Genomic DNA, 23,665 nt, shown 5'->3' on the forward strand with positions numbered 1-23,665 from the left:
CAGCAATCCAACCAAACAGACGGTTAGTGAAAGCGAGAAGGCGTCCCCAAATATTTTGGCGGGAGAATACCCCACCATTTCGCCATTTCCTCTGTCCCTCCCTCCGAAATCCCGCACGGGAAATTCGGGTGGAAGGGGGGAAAAGGACGGAACCCTAGCGTCGGCGATGGGGCGCGGCGACGGCCGGCAGTCGAAGAAGGAGGAGGAAGAGGAGCTGCGGGGGGCGAAGCGGGCGTTCAAGGAGGCGCAAGCGGAGGGGTGCCGGGAGGAGGAGACGCGCTGGGCCAACGTCATCGGCGACATCCACAAGCGCCGCGGCGAGTACGTCGAGGCGCTCCGCTGGCTGCGGATCGACTACGAGGTCTCCGTCAAGCACCTTCCCCAGCGGCACCTCCTCCCCTCCTGCCAGTCGCTTGGCGAGGTCTACCTCCGCCTCGGCCGCTTCTCCGAGGCACTCACCTACCAGGTCGCTTCTCACATCCCGCTGCTCCTCAGTCCTCATTACTTATATCACCATAGTTTCCAGATGTTGAAAGCGCAATCAGTTAAGCTGTGCAGAATAATCATAATCATAATCATAATTCGCTCCCACCTGTCCTGAAGTTGGAATTTCGTAACTGAATTTCAGGAGTTTTGGTCCATTTGGTAGTCTTTTATTCTGGACATGCATTTGGACTGCTCAGTGGCAAATGTTGGATTTGACTGTTGAAATTATGTTATCATAGGGGAGTATGTAGTCAACTAGTCATTTGAATGCCTGTTGTGGTGTGGACTGTATGGTAGTGTGTCTGTACATTAAATTATGATATGGTAATGCATTTTAAATTTATAATGTTTAGTTATGAACATGTAACACCCACCCACCTCCATTTTGGCATATACTTGGGCTTGTAGTGGTGGTCTTAGCCATATGTGATGGTTTTATTGTTTTATTTCTTTTATATGCTTATAAACCCCAATTGTGTTGTACTCTTCCTGTTATAGCACATCTATGAAAGTATGATCATTCTGTAATCTACCTCTTGTGGCTTTGAATGCAAAGATCTTGTTTCAATTGAGATTTGATTATTAGAATAGTTTGCTGATTTTGCTACATGAACTCAGTCACTCACACTTCGTTTTCCTTGATGTTTGCTGGCTTGACAGAAGAAGCACCTACAGCTTGCAAAGGAGTCTGATGACCTTGTTGAGCAGCAGCGAGCTAGCACGCAGCTTGGGAGAACGTACCATGAAATGCTTTTAAGATCTGAAAACGACCATAGTGCTATAAGGAATGCCAAGAAGTATTTTAAATTATCAATGAGGCTGGCAAGGACTCTAAAGAAGAAATCCCCTTCTCAAAAGTCAGATTTTCTGAAGGAGCTTATTGATGCATACAATAATATGGGCATGCTCGAGCTGGAACTTGATAATTTTGAACAAGCTGAGAAACTACTTATCCAGGGTTTGAAGATATGTGATGACGAAGAGGTAGATTCGTATGATGATGCTCGAACCAGGCTCCATCATAATCTAGGTAATGTTTATACTGAATTACGGGAATGGAAGAAAGCCGAGGGGCACATTGAGAAGGACATAGCGATATGTAATTATATACGCCATCCTCAAGGTGAGGCAAAAGGATTCATAAATCTGGGGGAGGTTAAATCTCGGGTTCAAAAGTATGAAGATGCAAAAAATTGTTACAAAAAAGCTCTTACAATAGCAGCATGCTTGGAAGATGAGGATGCCTTAATAGAACAAATTAACCAGAATATCAAAACTGTCACAAAAGCGGCTGAAGTACTTGTGGAGTTGAAGAAAGACGAACAGAAGCTGAAGAAACTTGTCAGAGATACCTCTAATGCTCGTGGAACATCTAAAGAGAAAAAACTCCTCCTTGAGCAGCATGCATGGTTGGATAATCTTATTGAGAAGGCAAGGATGATATGTGCATGGGAAAAAGTAAGTGAACTGAATGGTAACTACTAACTATTATGTGATCATTAGCCACCTACAATTAGCTGTAAGCTTGGGCCATCATTTCCGTCTGAACTTATTTTGTTAGTGTGAGATTATAACTTCCGACTTAATTGCCTGTATTCTGTGTTGCACTACAGTCTGTTAATCTGGAACATTTGGTTCAATATAATAAGTTGGCTTGAAGGAACTATTTGGTGAGGGACATAAGTTTTTATCTGGTCAGACTCTTTAGAAGAGCCACTCCACAGTATATGCAATATTCTTTGTTTTCATGCTGCACCAACCGTTTGAATGTTGTCAGTTTGAAAACTTTAGGAGCCTAATGAATCCATCGTACATAATTTTGTTTGCTATATTAGGTTTGGATGCTTAACTATTTATCAGTTTATGTGTTTTCCAAGTTTCACAAATGAAAAGAATTAAATCGATACAGAATAGGCCAAATGCACGTATGCTCTCCCCATTAATATGAACAAGGCACTGTGGTTCAATATAGTAATCCTTGGCTCATTCATGTAACTATTTGTTTTCCAGCACCGGGAATTCTCAAAAGAGAAGAAAAGGGTAGCAAATGAACTTCATGATAAGGAAAAGTTGAGTGACTCTCTTCTATCAATAGGAGAGTCGTACCAAAAGCTTAGAATCTTCAGCAAAGCACGTAAGTGGTACATGAAAAGTTGGAACACGTATCGGGCAATTGGGAACTTGGAGGTGAGTCTACATGTCCTTATTTGTATTTGTGAATATTCTGACATGCCTCCTACCTAGAAGGACCACCTTTCCATTGCACTCTTTTACTTGATGCTTCTAGATTCAAATCTTGCTCATCTGGGACATGTGCTCTTTCAGGGGCAAGCATTAGCTAAAGTGAACATTGGCAATGTTCTTGATTCTTGTGGTGATTGGGCTGGTGCATTGCAAGCTTATGAAGAAGGCTACAGGCAATGACTTGATGTTTTTCTGTCCAAAAGTCAAATCTTAAACACACTTGCTCTTGCATGCTTTGAGATTTCATGAATATGCCAGAAGAAAATTTGAACGCCAATATTCTGGGGACAGCTGCATCTTTAGTTCTGGATCGCACAAATCTTCTATGAAAACACTGCATATATTAAGGGATTGAAACTATGCACTACTGTATTGGCATAAGAGTGTTTATTTGTTACAACCCAAATTGCCATTTTGTGTCATATTATTGTGATGTTTGTGTCCACACAGTCTATCTTCTAATAGTTAGCTGCTCTTGTCCTTAACACTATGCTTTTTTCCCATCATTAGATTCTGATACTTGCATCACATCATATTCAGGATTGCTGTGGAAGGAAACCTACCTAATGTGCAACTTTCTGCCCTTGAGAACATGCATTACAGTCACATGGTCCGATTTGATAATATTGAAGAAGCAAAGTAAGTTAATAAGAACAGATATTGTGCATTGTGCAGAAAGATGTTATTTTATCCTGTTACTAAAGAGACTTTACTTTTCAGGAAAATGCAGGAAAAAATAGACAACCTGAAGCAACTGTTGAATCAACATGAAGCAAGGGATACTGTTAGTGACTATTGCTCAGAAACTGACACTGAAGGTGGTTGTATATCTGATAATACACTTGATCCTGAGGATAGCAACTGGCAGGTTGGGAATAATTATTCTGAGGAATCTGATGATGATGTTACTCTTGCTTCACTCGTTCATAAGAGTAGAAGCTCATCTAAGATAAAGGCACGCAAGATGCATAGTTCTTCTAAAGAGGTTGTTGAACTATGTGATGTGGCTGAAGACACAAGGCCAGTTTTAAGTAGATCATGTACTAATCACTCTGTTGGTAGAAAACGCTTACGTGTGGTCTTATCAGATGATGAATCCGAAGAGAGTCCTGAAATTGTTCAATTAAAAAAGACATCAACTAGTCCGGCAAATAGTATGTCTGTCTCAGGTATGGGGTTTTTTTGTGTTATATGTAGGAAGGAATAATGGATGTATTCCTCTAACCCTAGAAGGGTGGGTATATATAAATCTTATACATGGGCCTCTATACACATGGGCTCAATATACACCAACACCCCCCGCAGTCTGAACTACTGGCACAGCGGTATTCAAGACTGGACAACAAGAAAGCCAACCCCCCCCCCCCCCCCCGCAGTTTGAACAACCGGCACGGCGGTGTTCAAGACTGGACAAGAAGAGAGTACAAAGGGCTAATACCCCCGCAGCCACAACTAGCCACCGGCTACGTTGAAGCTAGAGCGAAACTCCGAGAAGGTCGAGAAGGGCAGTCCCTTGGTGAAGATGTCAGCAAACTGGGAGGTAGTCGCGACATGGAGTACCCGAACATCGCCGATAGCGACTCTGTCGCGCACGAAGTGCAGGTCAATCTCCACATGCTTCGTCCGCTGATGTTGGACGGGGTTGGTGGAGAGATACACGGCGCTGACGTTGTCGCAGTAAACGAGCGTGCTCCTGGCGACCGGGCTGTGGAGCTCCGCCAAGAGCTGTCGTAGCTAGGACGCCTCCGCCACGCCGTTAGCGACAGCCCGGTACTCCGCCTCAGCACTGGAGCGGGAGACAACCGGCTGCCGCTTGGACGACCAGGAGACTAGATTGCTGCCCAGGAAGACGGCGTAGCCGGAAGTGGAGCGACGAGTGTCCGGGCAGCCAGCCCAGTCAGCGTCGGTGTAAACCACCAGCTCAGCAGAGGACGAGCGGTGAAGCACCAGGTCGAGATCCACTGTGCCATGGACGTAGCGGAGGAGACGCTTCAGCGCAGCAAGGTGTGACTCCCGGGGATCATGCATGTGGAGACAGACCTGCTGGACAGCGTAGGTGAGGTCCGGCCTGGTGAAGGTGAGGTACTGCAAAGCGCCGGCCAGACTCTGGTAGGCAGTAGGATCAGCCACCGGATCACCCAGATCAGCAGACAGCTTCGCCTGAGTGTCGACAGGAGTGGAGCAGGGCTTGCAATCAGTCATCCCAGCCTGCTCTAGAATATCGAGTGCGTACTGCCGCTGGTGAAGGAGAAGACCAGACGGGCGAGGCTCAACAGTGACGCCCAAGAAGTGGTGGAGCTGACCAAGATCCTTCATAGCAAACTCCTGCTGCAGAGAGGAGATGACATTCTGAAGCAACCGCTGACTGGAGGCTTTGAGCACAATGTCATCGACGTAGAGCAGCAGATAGGCAGTCTCATCCCCACGGCGGTAGATGAAGAGAGACGTGTCAGACTTGGCCTCGGTGAACCCTAATGTCAGCAAGAACGTGGCGAACCGAGAGTACCAAGCCCGAGGAGCCTGCTTCAGACCATAGAGAGACTTGTTGAGACTTGTTGAGTCCACAAATCCCGCTGGCTGAGAGCAGTAGACAGTCTCTGACAGAGTGCCGTGAAGAAACGTATTCTTCACGTCTAGCTGGTGCACAGGCCAAGAACGCGAGAGCGCAACCGAGAGGACCGTGCGCACCGTAGCGGGCTTCACGACTGGACTGAAGGTCTCATCATAGTCCACATCAGGTCGCTGAGTGAACCCCCCGGATAACCCAGCGAGCCTTGTATCGCTTCAGTGTGCCATCAGCCTGACGCTTATGCGTCCAGATCCACTTACCAGTCACCACATTGCAACCAGACGGACGCGGTACGAGGTCCCACGTCTGGTTGGCAAGAAGAGCCGTGTACTCCTCTTCCATCGCGTGACGCCAGTGAGGATCCGCCAAGGCGTCGCGGACAGAGGAGGGTACCGGAGAGACCTGCGGCTCTCCCTCGGTGGCGGAGAGAGTCGCGGCTTGAGACGCCATCCGCCGAGTCGCCATGAGATGGATATGCCGAGGATCTCGATGGATGACTAGCGGGTGGTACACCTCCGGCTCGGCTCGAGAGGGAACCGGAGGAGGCGGCGGCGGCGACGGCTCCGGCGTAGGCGTCGCAGGAGTCTCCGGAGCAGGAGGTGGCGCCGGTGTAGGCGCCGACCGACGCCGGTACACCTGCACCGGCTAAGCGTACTGCTGCGGCGCCGGTGTCGGCACCGAACGACGCCGGTACACCTGCACCGGCTGCGCGTATCGCGCATGTGCAGGGGAAGGCACCGGGGCCGCGCGTGGCGTAGCAGGAGACATTGGGTCCGCGCGCGGTACGACCGGAGGTCCGGGGGCCGCGCGTGGCGCGACCGAGGGCACCGGGCCCGTGCTCGGCGCAACAGGGATCACCGGAAGCGGAGCCGGTGTGCCGGGAGAACCTGCAGGGAAATGACAGACAGGTAATGGTGGCTGAACCACCGGGTCAGTCGAAAACAGTGAATCCAACTCGGGGTCAGGAGAAGGTGTGGAAGAGGTAGAGTAGGGGGAAATCCGACTCGTCAAAGACGACGTGTCGGGAGATCAGAACGCGGCGAGAGGTGAGGTCAAAGCATCGGTACCCCTTGTGGTCAGGGGAGTACCCAAGGAACACACAACGAGTCGAGCGGGGCACCAGCTTGTGAGAAGCAGTGGCGGAGGTGTTAGGGTAACACGCACACCCGAAGACCCGAAGGTGGTCGTAACGAGGAGGGGTACCGAAAAGAACGTGGTGTGGAGTGGGAGCAGGAGAAGCTGTGGACGGAAGACGGTTGAATAAGTAGGTGGCGGTGTGGAGACTCTCAGCTCAGAAGCGCGGGGGCAGAGAGGCCTAGATCAGAAGTGTGCGCACGACGTCGTTCGTCGTGCGAATCATCTGCTCAGCCTTGCCGTTCTGAAGAGAGGTATACGGACAAGACATACGCAGCTGAACACCCCGAGAGAGAAAGAAGGAACGGGAGGTGGAGTTATCGAACTCACGCCTGTTGTCGCACTGGACGGTCTTAACGGTGAGGCCGAACTGAGTGGACACCCAGGCAAAAAAGTGGAGGAGGGTGGGGAAGGTCTCGGACTTGGCGCGCAAAGGGAAAGTCCAAGAGTAATGATAAAAATCATCAACAATGACTAGATAATATTTATAGCCAGACATGCTGAGTACAGGAGATGTCCACATGTCACAGTGAATAAGATCAAAAGCATGAGCAGCATGTGAAGAAGAAGAAAAAGGAAGTCTAACATGACGACCTAACTGGCACGCATGACAGATGTACTCAGCAAGAGCTCTAGTACATGGAACATCGGTACTACGACTGGGCTGAGCCAAAACGTCGCGGTTGGGGTGTCCAAGCCGGCGGTGCCAGGTGGTGGAAGAAGGCGTCACGGCAAAAGCAGCAGACGAAGAAGAAGTCGGAGGCGGAACAGCGGAAGCAGTAAGGCGAAGAGTGTAAAGGGGCCCGGGGCTGTCACATCTGAGGAGCGGACACCGGGAAGCTGAATCCTTCACAGTAAGACTAGAAGAGTCAAATTCAATAGAACAGGAGTTCTCAGCAGTAAACTGACAAATGGAAAGAAGGTTGTGAACCATCTGATGAGCAACAAGAACATTAGGAAGACGAGAAGCTGAACCCACGGCGGTGACAGAAAGGCAAGACCCATCACCAACCATGATGGAAGAAGGACAAGAGGGGTGTGGGGGTCGGACGGAAGAGAGGATACTGCCATCAGGAGTGGTGTGGAAGGAGGCACCCAAGTCGGCGATCCACTCGGTGCTGACTGACGGCGTCAGTCCCATGGTGCTGAAGGACTGCGCCAGAGCGTCCTGGTCCCACCCCCCAGGCCATTTTGCTTGACGGGTCTTTAGTGCCATTTTGCTCAAAATGTCTAGGTGCATGCATGAGGGCTAACGACGTTTTGACAAGATTTGAAAAAGAACAAGTTTGAGAGCTGACTGCACAAGAGTGGACAGTCCGCTCCCTGGAGCGCGGACGGTCCGCACACGTACCAGAGAGCATGTTTGGCTTTGGTGGAAATTAGATGTGTCTGGCGGACAGTCCGGCCCAGGTGGGCGGACGGTCCGCCGCTCTAACTCAAAATGTACTAGAGAGGGTGTTTTCTCTGGTTGGGCTTATGATTTGTGCTGCGGACGATCCGCACCTGGGGCGCGGACGGTCCGCCGACTATTTGACAGTTTGTACCAGAGACATTGTTGTCTCTGGTGGATTTCAAGGATGAACTGCGGACGGTCCGCTTCTGGGGTGCGGACGGTCCGCCGGCTAATTTCAAAGTTGTACCAGAGACGATGTTCGTCTCTGATGGTGTGGAACACTTAACTGCGGACGGTCCGCCCCTGGGGCGCGGACGGTCTGCCAGGGCTGTAACGGCTAGTTCTGACACGCATTAAATGCACTCTGACTCACTGGCTTATAACGGCGGACGGTCCAGTTTTTGAACAGCGGACGGTCCGCGACTTCGCAGAAAAGAGTGTAACGGCTAATTTTTGAGGGGATGTCTATATATACCCAATGCCCGGCCATTGGGTCTTTCTCTTGGTCATTTTGGACTGCATACTTGACACTATAGAGCTAAGACATCCCTCTCTCACAAACACTTGCTTAGAGATTGCATTCTTGAGAATGTGAGGGCTTCCTAGTGCATTGCATCTATAGTTTGATCTTTGTGGCACTAGGGAAACTTCAAGCAAGCGTCATCGACTTGTTACTCTTGGTAGTTGCCGCTCCCTAGACGGCTTGGAGAAGAGGATTTCGTGGAGCTCCTCCAAGGAGATTGTTGATGAGCCCCGATTTCGGTTGTGAGAGGTCTTGTGCTCACCTCACCGGAGTGGTGAAGAGCAACTCTAGTGGAATCGAGGTGTGGAGCGGTTCCTTGATTCAAGCCGGCTCAAGATCAAGAGGTTCTTGATAGAGGAGCGGTTGATTCTTGGAATCTACTTCAACGTGGATTAGGAGTGACCGGCAAGTCATCGATACCATGGGATAAATTCGTGTGTCAAGCTTGGTTACCTCTTTTGCTCACTTTAATTTTTGTTTTTACTTTGACCAATTTACTTTACTAGAACTTGATTTGTATCTTGTCATCCTATGTTGCAAACCCATCTAGAGATAGTAGTAATATGACATAGTGCTTTCCTTTGTTACTAATTAAATTTCTCTAGTGTTGTTGGTTTTAGATTTTAAACCGTCTATTCATCCCCCCACTCTAGTCGGTGTTCTTGATCCTACAGTGGGGTCGAGGAGGACGGTGAACAGGGCCCTGATGTTCTGGACGCCAGCGGCCTAGAGGTGGAGCTGGCCGACCATGGGGTCGGTCGGGTCGTGCCGGGGTCCAGATCCAGCTGGCGGGGCCTGGTGGGAGGAAGAGGCGCCGGGCTCGGGGTCGACGGGCTGGCCGGAGGAGACGCGGAGGAAGTGCTGCTCTGCCTCGGCGACCCGGAGAGCGAGGGTGTCGGCCGTGGCGCGCTCGCGCTCCCAGGCGAGGGCAGCCACGCAGACCCGCTCCTGGGCCGCCGAAGCCTCCGACTTGGCGGCGAGGGCCGCGGCGAGAACGGCATCGGCCTGCTGCCCACGGAGGGCGGCGGCGGAGAGCGGCGCATCCGCGGGCGACATCCCGAGGCCAGGTCACGCGGGATCGGGCGCGGCGTCGGCGGCGGGCAGCTTGCCGGCGGCGATGGCGGCGCGGTGGGCGTCCTGCGCGGCGGCAGTGTGCCCTGGGCGGCGGCGGCAGCAGTGGCGGCAGCTGCTGCATCGGCCATGTGCCGCTGCAGCCCGGGCTACTGGTGCAGCGGTTGCTGCAGGGCGGCAGCAGCGCCCCCCGCGCCCGCGCCCGCGGCGTCGGCAGCAGCGGCGGCGGCGGGATCCGGCAGGGGCGGGGCGGGATCCGGCAGCGGGTGGGAGAAGGTGACCAGGGCGGCGGGCGGCCTGGGCCAGGCGACAACGCGGCCCCCTGCACCCGCGGCCGCGGGAGCGGCCGGGAAGGGGGCGGCGGCGGCGGCGGCTGCAGGAGCAAAGGAGGAAGACAGGGGAGGGAAAGAGGAAGAGGAGAGGGGGGGAGGTGCCGGCGGCAGGCCATGGCTGCCGGCGGCGGCGGCGGCTGGGTAGGAGAGGGAGGAGGGAACCCTAACCCTAGGCTAATGATACCATGTAGGAAGGAATAATGGATGTATTCCTCCCAACCCTAGAATTTTGGGTATATATAAATCCTATACATGGGCCTCTAGATGGGCCTCTATACACATGAGCTCAATATACACCAACATTATATACTCATGTTGGAATGGCTAAATTTCACTTCCTAGTTGTATTGACATCTCCTTCTCATGACCAACAGATCATGGAGCGAAAAGCAACAGAAATCAGGTAACACAACAGTAACAATCCTTTGGACTTATGTTCTTTACAGAAATTGAACACAGGCTTTGTTTTGCAGGGCTACAGCTCCTAGCTCTACATCATATCTGTATTTTGTAGGCTAATTAATATAAAGTGATTTAGCTATCTATTTTTAGTTTAAAATGGAAACAAAATGGATTCACCCAAACACCCTGAGGCCTATTTGGCGTAGCTCCAGCTCTGAGATCCATGCGGGATTTAGAGTTTGTAGGATGGAATAAAGTAGTTCGAATATCTATTTTTAGTCCCATATAAAATCAAGATGCCCAAAGCAAATACCCTCAACTTGTCCAAAGCTCCAGCTCCAAAAGTTTCTGGGGCTAGACTAGCCCCAGGAGCTCATCTAAACGGCCCTCAATGTACCCCGAGCTCCAGCTCCATGAATTCCTGGAGAGATCTGCCAAACAGACCCATAATGTTGTTCACAACATTTGCTGGTTCTCTTTGCCTGCGGATATGTTGTCTTGCTGTCGAGGTTTGGAGAGAAGTCGAATAGAAAACCCAGGATGGATTTTGGAGTCTTTGTGCAAGTTGCATTAGATGTTGATGAAAATTTAAGAAGCAGTTCTTGGCTGCAAGTTGTACTTTTCTGAAAGCAACATATATTGAGAGCTACTATCCACCTGCAGGATGCTTTACAACCTAATGATACAAGGGATGCACCCTGCGCTGCTGAGGAGAGTATCTGTTCATTCAAATCAAGTAGTCCTATTGGTCATGCTTTTGAAGGGATGGAATTAGGTGCTTCCAGTGTAGGAAAGGGATCAGCATCCAAATCAGCAGCAAGTGGTTCCAAGTTTCGTGTTCCTGGTTCAAACAGTCGGCATGAAAGCCATAATGTTGTTGGTTTTCAATCCACAGATGCTGATCATGTAAGTATTATTGCTAATTCTATCTTCCCATGCTCACCAAATTATAATTTTCTTGGGAATGTTAGCAAGTGAAAAGCATCACAAATGGCTCCATTCCCTTTCTTTTGGTTTCATTTTGGAAAAACTCAGTGAGAATGTGTTGTTTTTAATTCAGCTAATTACCCTTGTGCTGCCACAAATGTTCTAATGCGCTGAAGCAGATCTTGTACCAAACAAGAACACATTTCTGTTTTTCATTACATCTGTTGCATGGACGCTATCATCTTGCCAGTCTGCCACCTTCATGATGGATGTTCTTTTTTTTTTTGGTGTGTGTGTATGTGGGGGGGGGGGGGGGGGGGCGTTGGATTGATGCATGATTTGTGTGCACGTTCCTGTCTATTTCAGAGTGCCTTTTAGTGAATATGTGCATGGTCCTTAGCCTCATACCCTCAGCAGTTATTATGTATAAGTTACATAATTAATTCTGTGTTTTGTTAGAATAAATAGGATGTTTCTTCTGTGCAGCACTTTTGGGCCTTCAGAATTGGTGAACATCTGGTTTACTTGGATGGACGTGCTTATATACATGAAGGTGCTTTTAGCATCGAATCTCTCAAAGTTGAAGTGGCATGTGTGTATTATCTTCAGATTTCTGATGAGAAAAGGGCCAAAGGTGTGCCTTTTAAGTTCTACTTCCTTGCCAATTTCTTATACTATGTATTCTTTGCATTTATCCTACTTTGCTTGGTTGGTATCCTAGTATTGTACACTAACATTTTATTTTTGATAGATTTTCTGATTGGGGTCTTACATTTAGTTACTTTCTAGGTTTGTTGCCTGTGATTGGGGAACTCAAGTATTGTGGAAAGATATTGGATGATACAGCACCTATATATTATGATGATCAGCTTGGTTCTGAGCAGAAGTGTGTTGATGTTATTATTGATGGTATGCATCTAAATTATCTTTTGATAGAATAGATTACCGTGTTCTTAGTTATCTCCTTAGGACTAGCACCAACGATAGTTGCTAGGACTAGGACACATGAAAATCATTTGTTCATATTGGCACCCGTGTCTAGTAGGCCAGAAAAACCTTGTACTGGAGAACAGCGTAACTATCTTTCTCAAAAGCAAGTGAAAAAAAAAGAAATCTTGCCCAAATCCAAATTTACTTGCCCAAGAGCAAGGCTAGGCAAGATTGGGTAAGGGAAGAAATATACCCATCTTTGTTGCTGGCATACAGTATAATCGATCTGAGGATTTAAACATGTCTAATACATGAATAGCATATAATACGTGATTTTCATACTGATCATTCTAACCTACTAAAATGGGAGTGTCAATCTACCAACTACTCCAGTGTAGTGTAATGACAACAGGGCAATAGGCGAAATCCTTGACCATGTCTCTTTCCATCCGATGTCAAAAAAAAAAAAAAAACTCAACCTGCGGGGGAATGATGGCCCCCCGGGTATTTGCTAAGAGAAGACCTCTCACGCAGGTTGAGAAAACCCCCGAACCCTTGCCCCAACCTTACACAGGGGTGCCATAACCTGTGCCGTTACCCGTGTGAGAGCGGGTTGGCGGGCTGGGACTACATTTCCATGTGCTTTGGCATGTAGGCAAGCGAGGGGATTTTTTTAACCTCAGCCTGAAATTCGCTTCCACCGTGTGTCCAACCCAGGACCTGAGGAGTGTTACCAAGGCCACCTAACCAGTCCAGTCCGATTAGGCACCTGTTCACCTTCCGATGTCAAGATACCTTGCTCTTTATTCTTTATTTAAAGCTTCCAGTGCTGGCCCATACAATCTTTAGACCGTCATTGAGTCATTGTGGTTGTGCTGATGCTAACTTTTAATGGACTGAAAATGGCATGTAGCAGTACTTCGTAACTTTCTGGTTTCTTTATGCATCAGCAATTCAGCATCAAAGCTGCCCCAAATACAAAAAAATGCCCATCAATTCGTGTTCCAAGTCACTGGGGCTTTTGGGGTCTGGCTCATAGACAAGCTTTAGAGTAATTATATGTTTGGGATTCTTAAGCACCCATTGGATACTTGAGCTTTGTACACATAGCTAGCACCAGCTATCTCTATATGTCATCTCTGTTTTCCTCCTTCCCCTATACACAGATTTACAGGTGCTTGGCTTTGATGGATGAAGTTCATTCTTTTGCATAGGAATGCATCATGATGAAAATGTGAAACATTGTTTGCATATATTTTTATCAGTTAACAATCTAACATCTTCTGACATACCATATTTATAATGAAGAATGGGTGCCAAAGCGTTTGATGAAATTGTATGTCGATTGCTGCACAAAGTTATCAGAAGCACCCAATAAGAAGTTGCTGACAAAACTATATAATCTTGAGGTAAGCATTTTAGATATGTATGACTTATATCTGAATGATAATGTTAGAAAGCAGGTATAGTAACTTTGCAAATATGCATGTCTTCTGTTTTCTGACAGGTCTCTGAAGATGAAGTCATTGTTTCTGATTGCGGACTGCAGGATCTGTCAATTACGCCCTTTCTTGATGCCCTAATATCACATAAAACAATAGCAGTATTGGATCTTTCTCATAACATATTAGGTACCTATTTTCCAGTAATTCAGGTCATTTTTGTTTTGTCTTTACACCGTGCATCATTATTTTGACAGCACTGTAGAAATCAGTTACAGTTAAATGGGTGCTTTCCTTACTATTGATATCTAACATTTGCTACCGATCCCTTACATGTAGTGCTTTATGCTCTTCCAATAACCCAAACCCATGATTGTTATAGCCTTTTAAGGACCTTATTCAACCACTCCATTGCTGACTATACTGCTTTGATCTTAATTTGTGGGATAGTATTGAATCGCTACTTCGCTCTTATTGCCTGCTGGACTGATCTGTTATTTCTGTCATTCTGTTAAAAAATCACAGGAAACCAAACAATCGAAAGGCTTCAGCATATATTTGCTTCATCGAGTCAGACATATGGTGGCTTGACTCTGGATTTGCATTGTAATCGATTTGGTCCCACTGCTTTATTTCAGGTTTTTTGCGATCCCCGAGACCTATTCATCAAATTGAAATAATATGGTACTCAATGATTTCTGCACATTTATGATGTGGATCCTGTTTAAAAACAAGGAAAAACATGCAAGCATATAATAATCTTATATACTATATTCAACAGAATCATGTTACAAGAATGCAAGATATGCAAACCATTTCTTGAGAATAAATAATATTCTATTATCAAAGGAGAACCTTTATTTGAACTCAGCACATTTGGTCCATTATCATTTCCTAACACAAATGCTTAAATACTAAAATATATTATCGTGCTTTACAACATATAGAGTAAAAATCACAAAGTAATTTTTACCTCCTTAAATACTGAGCAGATATGCGAGTGTGCTGTTATGACTGATCGATTGGAAGTACTTAATCTATCTGGGAATCGCCTGACTGATGCATGCAGTTCTTACCTTTTCACAATCCTGCAAAAGTGCAAAGGTATGTAAATTGATATATCACTAGAAATGCATATAGCATCTTTTGGAAACTTGAGGAAGCTAGGATACAGGCTTGCTGTGGTTTTCTCTGATTTTCTTGTTTTGTTTAGTTGACATGTCATAGGGCCTTTACTTTGCCTCATAAAATATATGATTCTTCTTTCACCTTTTTACAGGTCTTTATAGCTTGAATATTGAGCAGTGTTCTATCACATCACGAACTGTTCAGAAGATGGCAGATGCACTGCATGAAGGGTCGGTACTTTCACATCTCTCATTAGGTATTTCTTTTGCATGACACTTGTGATTTGTGTTTAACTAAGACTATTGACACTTGTGACACTTGTGATAACTCGCCCTCCCTCTGGAGGCTCTGAGCTGCTCTTTGATCTATTTTCTGCTTGCCTAACCCTAGGACTCATAGCAGCCTTTTATAGACAAGGCGCCTAACAAACTTGACCCTTAAGTAATCTAATCTCTAGACTCACCCTAAACCCTAACCTATGGCGGCGCTACAGTACCGCGGTACTGTTCACGCGCAGTACTTGTGGGCCTAGGCCTGTGGCCGGCCCACTTGCCATAACAGTGCAAATGCTCATAAATTCCACACTCTCGACAGGAAAGAACAATCCGATATCTGGCAATGCAATGCTTAACCTTCTATCCAAACTTGCCTCTCTGACAAGGTTAGCAGAAGTTTTCTCCATATTTATTGATAGATACCAACGTGTAGCGAAATAATAGATCAAGTATAACATTTCGTCCTTGCAGGTTTTCAGAACTAAGCCTGACTGGTATAAAACTGAATAAGTTAACGGTTGATAAGCTGTGCCTGCTTGCACAATCCTCATGCTTATCCGGACTTCTGCTAGGTGGAACTTCCATTGGACCGGTGAATTTTCTTTCCATCTTTTTAAATTGTTTAAAAGGCTTTGCTTGCCATGTATGGTTAATATTTGCAGGTTGTACACAAACATTTCATCTTATATGTGCTACTCTTATGCAGGTTGGGACAATTAGCCTTACTGACGCATTATTTTGTACATCTCAAGATTTGCTGAGGTTGGAGTTGTCTAACTGTGGCCTTACAGCACCTGAATTTGCACAAATCTGTACAAATCTCTCTCGTATCAATATTCTTGACTTAAACCTTGGAGGAAATTCAATTGACCTGGAGGTTTAATTCCTACTCAGATGTTCTGGTAATATGTATTACCATATCTCGGGAGCCATGATCCACTGTGTTGTGTTGTACAATGCAGGGATGTGATGCTATTCAGGCAATGCTTGTGAATCCCCGATGCAGTATTAGATCTCTCACACTGGACAGATGCAACCTTGGACTTGCTGGAATTGTTTGTATTATTCAGGCACTATCAGGTGATGAACAGTTACACTGAAACAATAGAAAAAGGTCTCTCTGAAGCTGATAATCTTCTGCTGCTTTCAGGAAATGACCAACTGGAGGAGTTGCGCTTGGCTGAGAATACAAACTCAGCACTAGAGAACAATGAAGACATGCAGGAAGTATCAACAACCAATGAGCAAAAACAATGTAACAACCCTGAAACAAGCAATGCTATAGCCCGAGGGAACCTCAATTTTGAGAACATGCAGGTTGCAGACAGTGAAGATGAAGCAGAAAATGAGAACCACCGTGCACTATCAGGTGCACATAGGAGCTGCGCAAGTTCATCGCAGAAAAACTCTTACTCTTGTCAAATTATCCAAGAACTGGCAGAGGCCCTTATCTCAGCGAAGCAATTGAGGGTGCTTGATCTCAGTCGGAATGGTTTGTCGGACGAGGCCATACAGTCGCTGTATTCTGCTTGGGCTTCTGCTCCAAGAGGCGATGGAATGGCTCAAAAACATGTAAATAAGGATGTGGTTCATTTTTCAGTGGATGGCATGAGGTGCTGCGGCATGAAACCTTGTTGCAGAAGAGACTTGCAAATGTAAACCTGGCCGACCTACCGATATTAATTTATGGTTGCTCTTTGTAAATATACCACATTAATGTAACTGCGATTTGTCATCTGAGGTGAGCAGAATCTCGATTGAAAATTTTGGCTTAAACGAGTGTAATTATGCTGACTCACGGGAATGTATATGGAACATGCTTATCGTTTTATTTTCTCTTCTGTTTATAATTGCAATTATTAGCCTGACTTTCCACGCTAGCAACTTGTCATCTTACACCATGCCTGGATTTATGAGTTTTGGTTTGTTTTATCACTTCCTTTTCGTTCTATTTGTTGCCTTCTTTTGGTTTACTTTGCCTCTATGGGCTTTGTAAACGGACTGGCATTTCTTTGTGTTTTCTCTAATACAACTGAGCGCAGTTTTTTAAGAAACTACTGCAACCCTGAGGTTGCATGAACTTTATTAATTCTGAGTGCAGTTATTTTGCGCAATCCAGGAAAAAAAAAGAACTTTTCATCAAGGCCGATCTAGATCTAGGTAGTGGTAACTCTTTTATGCCGGGCTGATCCCTTTGGATGGGGAGGGAATAAACAAGTTTCTTTTATGTTTGCAGGGTGAGGTTTGATTTCCATCATCAACACAAACAGTGATACAAACATTTCAAATCTTAAATCGCGATTAAAACATCACATGGAAGAGAACACTTGAGGTCTTTACAAATCAAATAATGTCATGAGGAATGGCAGAGGTGGTTGAAACTACTGAATTGGGGTCCAGCTACCCACTATTGGCAATAGATATCTAGTTTTGTCGAGTGCATCACATCACCAGATAAGGATTTGTCGGTTGTACAAATTAGAGAGTGGAGTATTATTAACAATTATGCGGATAATGTCTATGATGGGAGTGACTGGGCCCGCAAACCCAAAAGGAAGCATGGTAAGCTGAGACACCACCCAAATGAAAGAAGATTGCTAAATGCATGGCAACTTGGCAAGCCAATCATCTAACGAGCCGTTTATTTTAATAACAAATATTTTGAACAATATCAAAATATTTTCAAAACTCGAGGTTTAAATATGTGTCACAAAAAGGAAAAAAATCGCCACGAAATGAACCCTGCAAGTAAATGATACTATAGAGCTAGACATGATTAACAACGCCCTTTTATCTCATCTGGACACATTGTTCATTTTTATGATCATTGCTTGTGGACTTTGCAGCATTGCATATAAAAGTGACTTCTTGTTCAGCACCAACCAAACTGCAATAAGTTCGTTATTGAAAAAGAGGTCGCCCCTCTGGTAACCACTTCACCACCCTTCTCTTTTCCAAAACTGGCAAGGGTTCCCCTGAGCCAAATGGCGATCAGGAGCTCCTGCCATCCCTTCGCTTCCTTGGCCATTCCAAGTTTCGGCGCAAGGAAGGCGAGAGCGACATTGAGGTTCAGCACGGCCGTGCACAGCAGCCGTGAGCACCTATCCAACTCTACAAGATCTATCAAGACGGTGAGTGCTTTCCATGTAGCTTATGAGTGTTCTTTGCTAACAACTAGTAGTAACTACTGCTCCTATAGCTTCTGAACAAGCTTGCACATGAATTTGGGTGAATCTTTCGTGCCAATTTCGCTGCGATCTTTTCAGGTGTTTGAGGACCAGGTGAGAGGGGTGGTGTGCTACAGAGACGACAGGGGAGAGATGGTCTGCGAGGGGTACGACGAAGGGCCCAGGCTTGGGATGCGGCTGCCGGAGAAGGCCTGCTTTCCATGGTAGTGCTAAGCCCTTCCTAACATCTCGCTTCACTCGATCACTCTTCGTTTGCAGAACAGATCAGGATCAGAAAATTCAGAATGCCTGAACCCAGAGCTTGCCTTTTCTTCTGTTGTCAAATTGTGGTGCAGGCCAGTGGGAATCCGCGTCACTGATTTCATCGAGCTGTCGACGCTTCGAATCTTGGAAGACGAGGATGCTCTGAAATGATAAGCTGATGGAGCCACCGCGCAGGAAGAGGTAATCTGGAGTTCAGTGGTCTGAGAACAGCTACAAGAATAAACCGAACCGTGGGCTGTTTCTTCCTGCCACATTTCTAGTTCGATTACGTTCATATACATCTCGTTTCGATAAGCGAGATGAAACTTTGTGTTGCTTCCTTAAGCATCAAACCAGCTTGTTCGTGTTCCTTCTAGTGCAGTAGAATTTCAGTACCTCTGAGTCACTACAGCTGGAATCGATTTCCACCAAGTTCACCATGGAAGCAACTGGGGTGCTTTGGAATTTGCATCAACAAATCCGAGACTATGATATCACAAAGTCACATCAATATAAGCATTCCCAGAATTTCCCCCCTTTTTACTTTTATTTCGATTGTTCATCAGTTCGCAACTGGATGAACGAAGCCACAAATTTCATCACAGTCCATGCTGATTTGATTTTATTCAAAGAGTCCAGAGGCGTAAGGAACCTCGGTGTCCCCCAACCATGTGTCCCCCGCGATAAGCTTCTTGACGGTGAACTCCGTGGCCTCCGCGACGGACATGGACGCGTGCACGCCATTCCACGCCACCCGGCCGTTCGTCGCTGCACCGGGCCCGGTGTTGGGGAACTCGCCGTAGAACAGCGTGCTCAGCGCCGACGGATCCGACCACTCCAGCCACCCCGCCGCCGCGATCGAGCCGTCCAGGTCGCTCTCCATCACCCCCACCCGCGCGAACTTGCGCCACGGGCGGCCCAGGTACACCGGCATGCTGCCGAGGTCCGGCGCGCCGGCGATCTGGCACTTCTGGAGGGTGATGCCGGTGTTCTGGTTCAGGTCGTACCGGCCCTGGGCCGTGATGGTGTCTCTCTGGCCCGTGATGGGCTTCCTGGCCCGGATGCCGCAGTTCTGGAAGACCACGGCGGCGTTGCCGAAGATGAAGTCCACCGTGCCGGAGACGTCGGTCTGGGCGTAGAACTGCCGGTTCGCGTGCGCGTAGAGCGTGTCCTGGTACGCCTGGATCTCGCACTGGTACAGCGCCGAGCGGTCGCCGGAGACCACGAGCGCCACCGCCTGGCCCTTCCCCGGCCCGGCGCTGTTGATGATGCTCAGGCCCTTGCCGACGAAGCCCACGCCCAGCACAACTGCAAAACGAAAGCTTGCAACAGGAACAAGAACGACACGTGTTCATCTCCTTCACACGAGGAGAGTTACGTACCGACGGTGGCGGAGTTGTAGGTGGTGTAGCCGTCGCCGGCGCTCTTGCGCCCGTCGAGGATCGTCTTCCCCTTGCCGTCGCCCACCAGCATCACGTTCGCGTTAGGGACTCTCACGGTCTCGACGTACCGTCCGGCCTTCACGTGGAGCACCACCCTCCTGCTAGCTCCTTCCCCGTGGCCACCGCTCGCCCGAGAGCGCGCCGCCGTGACGTCGGCGACCGCATCGTTGATGCTTCTGTGCGTCCCGCTGCCATCCAGCGCCACCACGGCGTCCGGCGTGAGGTTGGCCACCGGGGACTCGAGGAGCCTCCTGTCTCGTTCGGACAGCCAGGACGGGAACGTGATGCCTTCCGGTGGATGGCGCCGGCGCGGCGGACAGCGCAGTGCCGCTCTGGCCCTCCATCCTGCTGACGTGCAGCGCCAGCGCGGTGCCGATGAACTGGGCGAGCGCGCCGACCTGCCGGCGCACGGCGTCGCGCCCCGCGGAGGCTGGAACGGCGGCGACTGCGAGGCTCTCGTTGCACGTGTCCTGGTACGTCATCGCGGCGCTCAGCCACGTCCGCGTCCCTTCTGAGTCGGACGCGGATCCCGCGAGCGCGTCGCGGAGCTGGTGGAGGGTGATGTCGAGCAGATCGACGCAGTCGCGCATGCCCGACGGCGGCTCGGCCGGGGTGGACGCGGAGAGGTTGCGCGCCAGCGCGCGCGCCGCCGTGGCCCGGGCGATCGCGAACTGCACGGACGCCGCGAACGGGTTCCCGGCCGACCGCGCCTCCGCCGACGACAGAGCCGTCTCGCAGGCGCTCGGGTACGGCGTCGACTGGCATATCAACGTGACGCTCTGTCTCGTTTGTGGCGCGGCCGCCGAGGTGGCGATCCTCGAGACGGCGCCCACCACAATGCCCGTCGATGTTGCCTCGTTCTCTCCTTTTGTTGTGGAGGTAGCAGCTGCCACCGCTGCAAGAGCTAGCACCATGGCCATGGCGCAGGACCATGCGGCAACTGGCAGTAGCCTCCTCCTCCCCTGCCACTCTCGCGAGCTTGCCCTAGCAAACGTTTCCATGGTTCCAGCTAGATGCGTGAGCTCGTGGTGAACAGTTGGGTGCGTCCATGGGTTTTATAGCTAGGCAGCTGAGCACTTTGCAGAGCGAATTAAGGGAGAAACTGCACTCTGCTAAAATTGGGGTAGTTCTTGGGTAGTTCATTCAAAGCTTTATAAACGCCAGCTTGAAGTGGGGCAAAATTCTTGCCAAAGTTTCGGAAGGACGGTTGCATTACACCAATTCAGTACTGAATTCTATATTTATATGCTTGTTTGATTGTCAGCATTTTAAGGAGTATTTGCTCTATCCAAAGATGATTCAAATTACATGAATAGATTCAACGTGTGTTAACTTTATAACAACTGATACTATGTAGTACTCGAAATTGGAGTCAAATTTTATATTTGAAGACTTTGTGATACCAACATACATCTTACCTGGGACTTCCAGTTTGTAGTCCGCTTGCACTATCTTATCTAATGCAATTCTATCTGGTGATAGAAAATATTACAACGAATTGCACAAATAAACACACCATATTTTGATGTCATATTCTCACATTAAACTGGTTATAAATTTTTTTGCACGAGGATTTTCAGAGTCTCTTTTTTCCCTTATTTATTTGTTCGTCCAGATTATAATCAGTGAAGGGCTTCAGTTGAAGTATACTGTATGTCCCAACCTTTCTTACAGCCCAGAAGTGTACCCAACTCCAGTGGCGCCCAACCATGAGTTCCCCATGATGAACTTCTCCACGGTGAACTTCGCGGCATCCGCCGTGGACAATGACGTGTGCACCCCAGTCCACGTCACCCGCCCCTTCGTCTCCGCACCGGCCCCGGTGTTCCGGTACTCCCCGTAGTACAGCGGCGTCGTGCTCGGCGCCGGCTGGTCCGGCCACGCCAGCCACCCCGCCGGCGCGACCGAGCCGTCCAGGGTGCTCTCCATCACGGCCACCCGCGCGTACTTCTTCCATGGCCGGCCTAGGTACACCGGCGTCTTGCCGAGGTCAGACGCGCCGGTGATCCGGCACCTGTGGATGGAGATCCCCGTGTTCTGGTTCGGGTCGTCGCGGCCATGCGCCGTGACGACGTCCTGCTGGCCCGGGCTGGGCTTCCTGGCCTGGATGTTGCAGCGCTGGAAGACCACGGCGGAGTTGCCGAAGATGAAGTCCACCGTGCCGGAGATGTCGGACTCGGCGTAGAACTGGCGGTTGGAGTGCGTGAAGAGCGTGTCCTGGAACGCCTTGATCTCGCACTGGTACACGACGGAGCCGTCGCCGCCGACCAGCAGCGCCACCGCCTGGCCTTTCACTGGCCCGGCGCTGTTCACGATGCTCACGCCCTTGGCGATGAAGCCGGCGCCCATGGCAGATGCATCGTCGGTCATCGCAAAGATTACAATGGGCGTTGGTTAGTTGGTTCTTCATACTCAACAATTGGAGGGTATGTACTGCCGAGAGACTTAAGAAAAAGTGGCAACATTCAAATGTGAGCGACATGGCAAGTGAAACATCGCACTCGTTCATCGACGTGGTACGCTCTGTACTTCGTGTAGATGAGATGGATCGATAAAGAAGAGATATTTACACATAAAGAGAAAAAGTTTGTCACCAGATCCAAGAGTACATGTAAGGACTAGTCGTGCTCGTGCAAGGGCTGATGGATGCCTACGTACGTACCCAAGGTGGCGGAGGAGTAGGTGGTGTAGCCGCCGGCGACGCTCTTGTCTCCGTCGATGATCGTCTTCCCCTTGCCGTCGCCCACCAGCATCACGTCCTCCTGCTGGTACGAGATGCTCACGCTCTCCTTGTACCGCCCGGCCTTCACGTGGATCACCTTCCTTCTCGATCCTCCTGCTCCGCCGCGGCCGCTCGCCTTGGTGCCCACCGGAGCTGTGACGGCGGCGATCGCCTCGCTGATGCTTCTGTGCGTCCCGCTGCCGTCCAGCGCAACCACGGCGTCGGGCGCGATGACGTTGGTCGCCGGAGACTCCAGGAGCCTCCTGTCATGCTCGGACAACCAGGACGGGAACACGGTGCCTTTATTAGGTGGCGGCGCGGCGGACGGCGGGACGGCGCTTCCTCCCACGCCCTTGACCTTGTTGACGTGCAGCGCCAGGGCGGTGCGGATGAACCGCGCGAGCGACACGACCTGCTTGCGCACGGCATCCCGCCCAGCGGGGGGCGGCGTGGCGGCGGCGAGGCTGTCGTCGCACGTGCCCTGGTTCGTCAGCGCGGCGCTGAGCCACGTCGTGGCCCCGGCGGCGTCGGCCGCGAACCCCGCGAGCGCGTCGCGGAGCTGGGCGAGGCTGATGTCGAGCAGCTCGGCGCAGTCATGCATGCCCGACGGCGGCGAAGCCGGCGCGGACGCGGAGAGGTTGCGCGCCAGCGAGCGCGCCGTCGTGGCCCTGGCCATCGCGAACTGGACGGACGCCGCGAACGGGTCCCGGGCCGACCGCGCCTCCGCCGACGTGAGCGCGGTCTCGCACGCGCTCGGGTCCGGCGTCGACCGGCAGATCAACGTGGCGTTCGCGCTGGACGGCGGTGCCGACGCCGACGTGGTGGCGATCCTCGAGACGGCGGCCGTATTGACGCCGACCCCCGATGCCACCTCGTCTCCCTTTCTGGCAGCGACAGGCGCCACCGTCACGAGAACTAGCACTGTGGCCATGGCGCAGGACCATGCAACGATGGGTAGCCTTCTCTTCGCCTGACTCGCTGGCGAGCTTGCCCCACCAAACGTTTCCATTGTTCTAGCTGAGGCAGAGCTGCCAGTGCAGGTCTTGGCTGCTCTGTACTTATTGAGTCGATAGCTGCAGGTTACAGTGTGCAAGGCAAAGGGGTTTTATAGAGCTGGCACAGTGCCTTTTGCCGCATAATCAATGCTCGGCTAGGGGGGGATTTAGGGGAGAAACTGAAATCTGTTGAGGGCCGGGACTAGTTCATCTTCATTC

General features: G+C 49.6%; 3 protein-coding genes and 1 pseudogene across 3 annotated transcripts; 2 read left to right on the forward strand and 2 right to left on the reverse strand.

Annotated features, from left to right (window-relative positions):
- Positions 1-67: 67 nt before the first annotated feature.
- Positions 68-16,703, forward strand: LOC120657399 (protein TONSOKU-like). Its single transcript, XM_039935709.1, has 20 exons — positions 68-466; positions 1,147-1,944; positions 2,497-2,673; positions 2,812-2,903; positions 3,271-3,369; positions 3,451-3,899; positions 10,127-10,155; positions 10,818-11,060; positions 11,568-11,715; positions 11,871-11,990; positions 13,320-13,420; positions 13,519-13,642; positions 13,979-14,091; positions 14,446-14,557; positions 14,733-14,837; positions 15,176-15,242; positions 15,328-15,448; positions 15,563-15,733; positions 15,819-15,936; positions 16,007-16,703. Exons 1-20 carry the CDS (start codon positions 167-169, stop codon positions 16,513-16,515), a joined length of 3,996 nt encoding a protein of 1,331 aa, XP_039791643.1. The 5' UTR covers positions 68-166; the 3' UTR covers positions 16,516-16,703.
- Positions 16,704-17,738: 1,035 nt separating this feature from the next.
- Positions 17,739-18,798, forward strand: LOC120657401. The gene is made up of 3 exons (XM_039935710.1): positions 17,739-17,987; positions 18,123-18,247; positions 18,380-18,798. Exons 1-3 carry the CDS (start codon positions 17,841-17,843, stop codon positions 18,456-18,458), a joined length of 351 nt encoding a protein of 116 aa, XP_039791644.1. The 5' UTR covers positions 17,739-17,840; the 3' UTR covers positions 18,459-18,798.
- LOC120653766 lies at positions 18,759-20,730 on the reverse strand (annotated as a pseudogene).
- A 606-nt stretch (positions 20,731-21,336) lies between these two features.
- Positions 21,337-23,492, reverse strand: LOC120654254 (pectinesterase-like). The gene is made up of 2 exons (XM_039931770.1): positions 22,392-23,492; positions 21,337-22,083 (listed from the first exon to the last, which is right to left on the reverse strand). The coding sequence occupies exons 1-2, from the start codon at positions 23,458-23,460 to the stop codon at positions 21,398-21,400; spliced, it is 1,755 nt and encodes a 584-aa protein (XP_039787704.1). The 5' UTR covers positions 23,461-23,492; the 3' UTR covers positions 21,337-21,397.
- Positions 23,493-23,665: the final 173 nt, after the last annotated feature.

The sequence above is a fragment of the Panicum virgatum genome, chromosome 1N (assembly GCF_016808335.1).
Source record: "Panicum virgatum strain AP13 chromosome 1N, P.virgatum_v5, whole genome shotgun sequence".
Taxonomy (NCBI): Eukaryota; Viridiplantae; Streptophyta; class Magnoliopsida; order Poales; family Poaceae; genus Panicum; species Panicum virgatum.